Raw genomic sequence first — 8225 nt, 5'->3', positions numbered from 1 at the left:
TAAATAATAATACTGTTGAAAATATTTATAAAAATAGCAAAATTTTAAATTCTATCGAGAGTTATAGACACTATTATTAATGTTTATCAATGCACTTAAAAAAATACTTAAATATGATATTTTGCTACTATAATCGAAAATGTCTTTAATTAATATGACGTTTGGATATCTAACCTAAAAATTTATACCATTAATTAAGTAGTTAAAAATACTTCCACCCTAATTGTTGAATTTTTTTTAAAAAGATAATTGTTAGTTTGAATTTGATCACGACTGCTTAGTGAATAAAAGCATCCATTACTTTTTAAGATAGCGAAGGTTTGATACCTACCTTGTATCGTTCTATTTTCGTGCATATTTTTTGATGCCATATTTATGAACTATTTTGTTTTTTTTTGTTTTGAAAAATAAAGGAGAGTTTGAATTATATTTTCGAATGTTTAATTTTAAAAATTAAATTATTTAGAGAAAAATTAGAATGTTTCTAATTAAAGTATTTTTAAAGTATAGGGTAAATTGTTTTCATAAAAGAGGTTTAAATAAAAATAAATTTAATAGACATATTTTTTCTGAAAGGATCCAAAATCTATAGAACATTACTTCTACTCTCAAATATCTTTGTTTGTTATTTATTTATTTTTTCCATCGGTTTAAAAAACTATGCAAAAATTTGAAAAAGACAAAAAGAAGTAGATTTTAAATTTGGCAAACAATTCCATTATTGTAGTTTTAGAAAAAAAAATGCCAAGTCTAGGAATGATAAAAAATGGAAAGAAAATAGAATAAATTAATTAAGTAATATGTTAAAAATGTAAATGACAAAAAAAAAAAAAACTAAAAAGTATAAAAGATGTATAGAAATAAATAAAAGGTGAAAGAACCGAAAATAAGAAAAAATGAATCTATTTGAGATTTTATAATGACAAAAAGTAAAGAAAATAAAAGGCTAAATATGTAATTAAAAGAAAAAGGAGCTAAGAAAAGGGAATGTTTTAAGTAATTATTAGTAAAAAAAGAAAGAAAGATGGAAAAAGGAAAAGAAAAAAAGGAGGTTATATGTTAATAAAAAGATTGAGATGTAGAGAAAGAGGAACAGATAAGCAAAGCATATAATTAGGGTATTTTTAACAGCTAAGTGTAGGATTAAGTTAATGTGTTTGAATCTTCAAAAGAAAAAGAAAAGGTAATGTTGTCTGTCATCAAAAAGAGTAAACAGCTTGGAAAAACTAAATAAAAGATTAATTGTTATTTAATCTATCTATCCCTATTCCCTCTTCTTCTTCCCTAAAATAGCCCTAAAACCAAAACTGTGTCAACTTCCCCCTAAACTTTTCTTCCTTCTTCTTCTTCTTCTTCTTCTTCTCCTCCTCCTTCTTCATCGCAATCCCAATCCTTTTTTTTTTTTTTTTTTTTTTTTTTTTAAATTTTGAAAATTTCTTCTTATTATTATATCTTCCAACAAAGCTCAGATCATCACTGTGACTCAGTCAATCTCACATTTGACTCAGTTTCCTCATCCTTCTTCTTCTCTTTCTTTCTCAGCCATCAATTTCCACCCCCTCCATTTCCTCCTCCTTCTTATGCTCTTCTTTTTCCCCTTCACCAAACCCTCACATTGAGGAAGCCCCAGATTCCGAGGCCATCCCAATGTCCTCTGCAGATTTCTTCTTCTTTTTTCATTTCTAATCTCTTCTTCTGCGGATTTTGATTTTGGGTTCTTTTTCTTCTCTTCCTTTTGTGGATGCGGAATTTGGGGCACATTATACTCGGGGTTTCTTTTTCCTTTTCTTCTTTTTTTGAGTTTTCTCAAACCCTAGCGTTTTCAATCTGGTTCTGAATCTTCGTGGGTGTTGACGATTTCTATTTGGATTTTGAGGCTTCAAAAGGGGAATTTGAGCCTTTGGGAACCGACCCTTTTGGGAGAAACGTCGGCTATTGTTTCATTTCAATCACAGGGTTGGGTTGTTCCCTGTTTTGGTTAAAGCCCAGATGCGAGGAAGGTCCGGGGATTTTGAAAGTGAATCCTGATTTTCTTTGATTACTGTTTTTTTTTCAATGCAATGGAACGGCCATTGACCACATTGATCTTCGTGATTACGGGGTTTGCTTTCAGTGTTTTGTCGCTTCTTGTCGAGTCTCAGACTCCAGATGGAGCCAATCCCACTCTCTCGCCGCCGAGACCTTCTTCACCGCCTCCCTCTCCCTCTCCGCCACCACCGCCGTTGCCACCACCTCCCCCACCACCCCGCCTCCGCCTCCAATCACCCCACCGCCTCCATCGCCATCTCCTCCCCCATTTTCCCCACCGCCTCCTCCTCCGCCGCATCGCCATCGTCGTAATCCACCGCCTCCTCTTGCATCATCCGTGGAGAGAAAGAAAAAACGACCACCAGTCCCTCCGAAAAACATCAATACTAATCAAGGGTCGAAGCGAAGTCTCAACAAGGGGAAGAAAGTTGGGCTGTTCTTTGTAGGTATTGCCGCAGTCCTCCAAATCTGTGTGGTGGGTTTTTTGGTATTCAAGAGACGGCAGCTTCTAAGAGTCAAGGATCGATATGAAGGCTTTTCATGAAGCCGTTGGCATCTGTTTCCTTCTTCTTACAACAGAGCCGAGGACTGTAGAAGAATTCTTGAGGATATGGCGGCCATTGAGCTAACTGGCTTGTGTCGCCTGCTCCAGAAAAAGCCAACAATTTGGGTAAATTTTCGATTGTTGGATTGGGAGATTGACAAAGCTTGTACTTGAGATTATAAGAGGCTGCTCATCAGGTGATAAACTGAACAGGCAGCAGGCGGATAGGAAGGACGAACATTCTTCTCTAGGGCTTTCCTCAGGTGTTGTGTAAAAATGGGTACATGATATTTGATTGAGCTTTTTCTCCTTGTGATTTTTGAATTCTTGTTCATTCTTTTGTCCAATTCTGATTATACAGTTTATTAATTCAAACCAGAAGAAATCGTCTTAAAATATCCCATCTTCGTGTTGAATTTTTTCTCTTCTAACCTCTGCTATGGCTGTAAAAGATTGTCTTTGTCTAATATCCACAAAACTAATTACTGAGCCTCTACTCTCCTTCTCCGAGCTTGCAGTATTGATGGTAGTTCCAGTTTTGTTTATTAGTAAAAATGTTAATTTTGGGAAATTGGTAGCAGTACCAAAGCTAATTCCAGATGCAATTTTTCGGAGTCTAGTTGTTGCTTACCACTTATCAGCTGTGTTGTTCAGGGCACTTCACCGGATATCAATGTTTTATCTCTGCAATTTCTTTCCCTAAGTAGGCTTTCTATGCAAAAACAAATTTGTCAAGAATTTAACCATAAATAATCTCTTAACCATTCCATCAAATAAGTGGAAGATTGATTAAACTGTGAAATGCTCCCTACCGTAATGTGCGTAATGCGACGTGCGTTCTGTGCCAAAAAGAAGTAACCCATCCAATGAATGGAATCTTCTCTATGAGTCTATTATCCTAAGAAAAATGATTGATTTTGTTGCACATTCATTTTGATATTCACGAGTCTTGGGGATGGCTTCTGTACACCTTCACTGTTCTTCCAGTATAACAATGTTACTTCACTATAGAATCTTAATTCCCAGATGGATGGCCACATGACTCGTTAGGACCTAATTTGCTTAAAAATTCAACTATGAAGGAGAAGACTGTTAGGTCATTACTGTTTTTTCATGGATGAATAGATATCCTAAAATTTCAGCCCCTTGTGCATTTGAAAATGGTATTAGTTATTGATCTTTAAAATCAACTTTGAGAGGTCAAAATACCAATTATTAGGTTGTGCTTTGCACTCTGTCTTCACATTACCCTTATCCCTAGACATTAGTTTTACTGGCTGCCTCCCCTATTAACTATTCTGCACAACATAGCCCATTGACTTCACATAATTATGAGCAGGGAAGCTTATTGCTGTTAAGTGTATTCAGTTCTGTTTTGTTTTTCAACAAATCTAACCAATGATTTATCACCATATGATGATTCAGATTCTATTGGAATGTCTTCAAAATTTCGCAATCTCCTAACTTTAAGCATCGTAAGTTCTCCATGATATCTGAGGTCCACAAATGATGAAAGGATGTGTTTGAGTTGAATTCTTACTCTTGTTTGAAGAAACAGTAGAACAAGAAACAATAAAGAAGATGCAAGCTTGTCATTCCTACTCCAATAACATTGGGACAAGTAATCTGGACTTTTTCCAGGAATCTAAGTGGTTGTTTTTGAGTTGTATTGGAAAACAGTTTTCCATACTAGTAATCAAATCTATCTCAAAACAGATGTGCGTAATGACTTGTAAAGTTTAAAGTCACTGTTCGCTTGTATTCACAAGCTTGTTCAGTAATTCTAAAACGAGTTCATGCATATGATAACCAACTGAAACAAATTGTTGGAAAAGTAGAGAACTGTTAAGAACAATAACTCCTTTCCGTCTGTGTATCTTGTTGATAAAAACTAGAGTCCGTTAGAAATAAACCTTGAAGTGCTCAGAATGGGCTTAAAACAGTTATTTTCCTAAGTTTTTTTTTTAATTAAAAAATTGTTTTTAAGCATTCACAAAGCTACAAATTTCTTGCTATCAAAGATTGTCATTTGTGATATCAGATACGATAAGGTTTCATCATTTTTCTTTAAAGAATCTAAACAGGCACTAGTTCACTTGAGGTTTCCGTTCACTATAAATATAATCTACAAGCAATAAGGAAGGTGAAACCAGTAGTATGATAAAGAAAATAAAAATATTCTAGAATTGGAGATGAATTTGGTCAGCTTTAAAATAGGAACTCAACAATATCCTAGAATTGGGTATGAAGGAATGTGGGAGCTGCTGAGATAACAATAAAAGAGATAGCAGAGATAAGGGGGGGTGTTTGGAATTTGGACAGAGCTGGAAAATTCAAGACTGTCAATCCTTCTGCTATCAAACAGTGAAGCAGACAGTGAAGCTGCTAAGATTCTTTTACATGTGACTTCTCCTCCACAGAGGCTTACTGGATTTTCATCTAATTTATTCTACAGAAAAGATTGGGTAACTCTCTCAATCATTTTGATCTTTCACATTCTTCACCTTTTTCCCTTGTTTTATGAAAGATATGGTCAAAATTTTCCCATCAAACTGAGATGGTGAAGAACAGAGTCTGTTTAATTGATTTGATACTCTGGAACAGGAAACAAAGGCCACCCACCTCAATAGTATTAGCTTTGGCTGCTGGTGAAGTTTGGAAGGACTCATTCATGTAATGTCAAATCCAAACATGTACTGTATTGGCTTACTCTGTCTCTTTGACTTGTACTCTATTTGACCTCAGACATTATTGAATCTTGAACTAATTGTTTGTCTTAAAAACTAGGGAATATGTTCCGTTTACTTAGCCATACTTTTGTATCATTATAAAAACAATTAACTAATCTTTATTTCACTGTTCTTAAAGCATGTTCAGACTTTTGGTAAAGAACAACTTTACATTCATAAACTTTTAGGTAGCTGAGTATTTGAAATCATTATTCATAACAAAAACAAAACATGATGCTCAGATGATACTATTAAAAAAAGGAGCAGCTAACTTTTATTAAGATTTAGCTTAAGTTGTTTTTGAGAATACTAAGAAACAACCTATTAGTCAGGAAAAGGAAAGTGCATTTAGTTATGGAGTTGGAAGACAGAATCTAGCAAATTTTCTGTTTGTTTAGGGTGAAAATTGTCAGAGTGCTTATTTGTGCACTCTCCATGCTTCCAATCAAATAAGCAAGGCTGCATACTTTGAAACATGTTTCTTACAGAAAGAGACAGCAAGTGGAAAAAAGGAAAATATCAAAAGAAAGCAAAGGACAGAAAACCTCTCTTGAGAATCCTGCAGTTTTACATTCAAAACTTTAGCAAAAGAAAAGCTTCCCTGACCGCAAACTAAGAAGGAAAAAAAAAGAGGACACTTCACTCACTGACAAGTACTCTTTTGGCCATAACCCAAAACTCCATTATTGAAACTTTAACCATCTGCACAGAAACAGAGAGAGAAAAAAGAGAGGTGAAGTGAGAAGTGTCAGATTACAGCTCAAGAAGTAAGCAGAGCAGGAATAGTATTCATAACCCAATAAAATTTCCACTTTGTATACTTGAATTTGAGGCTAAATCAAGCCAGGAATCTGAGCTTTTAGGTGGGCAATCCTCAAAGAAGTGGAGTAGAGGCTTCTGGGTTTCTGCATCTTCATCTTCTTCCTCTGTTTTAGCTGATCTTGATGATTTATTGAAGTCTGTACCCAAAACAAAGCAGTGTTGTTCTTGCTGTTGCCTTGCCTGTTTAGAACTGTAAATTTGATGGTTTTGAGAGACATATTGTGAGCATCCTTTGTAAGAATCCATCCCTATTGGCTGACTATAAACCTCAGCAATGCTTCTAGCAGAATCAGCAACTGAGGGAAAGAACGCCTGCATTCCCACACCCTCTCTTGAACCACTAATATCCCTACTTAACACAAGACACAATAAGGTTTAACTACATGTCATGTTAATCAATACTTTATATCAACATTACTTATAATATTAATCATCAAACTCCAAGAAAAAGAGAAAAACAACCCATCATAGAAAAAGGAAACGTTTATAAAACTTTTCATTTTCACCGACCTGTAGTCTTTATCAGATTGAGAATGAGTCCCTGAGTACAAGAAGAGTTGAGGGTTTGTGATGTTCGAAGAGAAATCAGAGCATGGAGTTCTGGAGGATGATTGAGAATACAGAAATGGATGAATGGAGGATTCGTGATAAGCAGGAGGAGGTGGTTGGTGATAGGATTGAGTTTCAGAAGTCAGTGAAGAAGAAGAAGAAGAAAGTGTAGAGAGAGGATAGGAAGAGGAGGTTGGAGTGGAAGAAGAAGAAGAGAGGGTTCTGGTTGAAGTGAGGATTAAAGGAGTTGGGGTTTGAATTGGTGGTGTTGAAGAGATTTCCACAGGCTTTCTTGAACGATTTCTGCCTCTATGCATGTGCCTCTCACAGTATTTGGAGTCTGGATAAGCTTCTTTTGAACATCTCCATTTTTTTCCATCGGTTCTTCTGCATCTTCCTGGCTCTGGGTCTGTTTTCCGACCAAAACCCATCTCAAAACAACCCCATCCAACTGTTGAAAAACACAATCAAACAGTCAGATTAGTAATCTGCTTGCATCTGAAAACAGAGATAAGAAAATGGAAAGAGAGGGAACTGTTTTGAAAAGTCATGTAATGGCGACTTACTGGGTTGGTGAGGGAAGAGTCTTGCAGAAATGGAGGAATCCAAGCTTCTTTTGACAGAGAAGATTAGATCAGGAGGGATTGGTACTCCTGAAACCATGTGTTTGAAGATCAGAGCTTGGTGTTCAAGTTCTTGCCATTGAGTTGCTGTGAATGGAGAGGTGCAGGTCTTTGGACTTGAATTCATTATTCTTGAAAGTAGAACAAAAAAATAGGAAAAATATATATAAAGAAAGAGAGAGAGAGAGAGAGAGAGAGAGAGAGATGAGAAAAATCTTTAAAAAGGACCAAGTTCGAAAGGCTTGAAAGACAGAGAGGAGGGTATGTTGTTCTTGGGGGGATGCTAGTTTTTTATGGGTATTTCTGCAAAGTCCATAGGTTGTGAAAGCTTGTTTCTGTCAAATGATGGCTTACTGATACCTTCTCTCTTTCTCTTTCTCTTTCTCTTTCTCTCAGTTGCAGTCTGAAGTTATATGACTACTCTTCTGTTGGGTTCTGCCTCTGCTTTCATTGCTGCTTTTGTCTCTGACGTCCTTACAGAAATTCACATACAAATGGATAAAAGAAAGAGAAAAAGAAACAAAATATCATAGACACACCCTTGATTTTGCTCTCTCCACATCACAATTCCTTGAAAACTGTGCCATGAGATTTTGCAAAAAACTACTGCTGAAACAATGTGGTGTGATGTACCTACACAAACTCCTTTATCAATGCCAAACAAATTAACACTGGCACCTGTCTTCCTCCTATTGAACACTCAGGAGGCTGAAGGATCTAACCAAAACCCTTCTCCCTTTTTATAACATTAACTTCCCCCATCTTTTGCCTTTTTCTCTTTTCCTTCAATTTATTTACATTACATTATATTATATTTTTTCACCCTTCCCTCTGGGTTCCTTGTGCTGGGTGGGTTCCCTTGGAGTCATAAATCCTTCTCTACTCTATAGGTCAATGCAAGTTGAAGACTTCCATGATGGACTACCCACT

The 8225-nt window shown here is 35.9% G+C and overlaps 2 protein-coding genes across 5 annotated transcripts; one reads left to right on the top strand and one right to left on the bottom strand.

The window, feature by feature from the left end:
* Positions 1–1207: 1207 nt before the first annotated feature.
* Positions 1208–3068, top strand: LOC105434936 (basic proline-rich protein). Its single transcript, XM_011653436.2, is given in 2 exon segments — positions 1208–2244; positions 2247–3068. Coding segments are annotated over 2 exon segments (510 nt in total). The 5' UTR covers positions 1208–2060; the 3' UTR covers positions 2573–3068.
* Positions 3069–5625: 2557 nt separating this feature from the next.
* LOC101205529 (growth-regulating factor 5) lies at positions 5626–7961 on the bottom strand. 4 transcript variants are annotated; one of them, XM_031882809.1, is made up of 5 exons: positions 7239–7959; positions 6634–7123; positions 6123–6472; positions 5949–6003; positions 5626–5860 (listed from the first exon to the last, which is right to left on the bottom strand). In XM_031882809.1, the coding sequence occupies exons 1-4, from the start codon at positions 7420–7422 to the stop codon at positions 5996–5998; spliced, it is 1032 nt and encodes a 343-aa protein (XP_031738669.1). In that variant the 5' UTR covers positions 7423–7959; the 3' UTR covers positions 5626–5860; positions 5949–5995. The 4 variants fall into 4 exon arrangements, 3 of the variants coding, with proteins under 3 accessions (XP_031738669.1, XP_011651737.1, XP_004148588.1); XR_004215362.1 differs by having other exon boundaries at positions 5949–6472; positions 7239–7961; XM_011653435.2 differs by having other exon boundaries at positions 5662–6003; positions 7239–7955.
* Between the last annotated feature and the right edge of the window lie 264 nt (positions 7962–8225).

The sequence above is a fragment of the Cucumis sativus genome, chromosome 3 (assembly GCF_000004075.3).
Source record: "Cucumis sativus cultivar 9930 chromosome 3, Cucumber_9930_V3, whole genome shotgun sequence".
Classification (NCBI taxonomy): Eukaryota; Viridiplantae; Streptophyta; class Magnoliopsida; order Cucurbitales; family Cucurbitaceae; genus Cucumis; species Cucumis sativus.
This window is presented reverse-complemented; position numbering and strand designations above follow the sequence as displayed.

Excerpts from the sequence above, each read along its gene's own strand:
- LOC101205529 (XM_004148540.3), bottom strand. The coding sequence starts at position 7,422 with ATGAATTCAAGTCCAAAGACCTGCACCTCTCCATTCACAGCAACTCAA. Across the intron at positions 7,124-7,238 it reads ACTCTTCCCTCACCAACCCA|TTGGATGGGGTTGTTTTGAG; the intron begins GTAAGTCGCCAT and ends GTTTTTCAACAG. Across the intron at positions 6,473-6,633 it reads CAATCTGATAAAGACTACAG|GGATATTAGTGGTTCAAGAG; the intron begins GTCGGTGAAAAT and ends TGTGTTAAGTAG.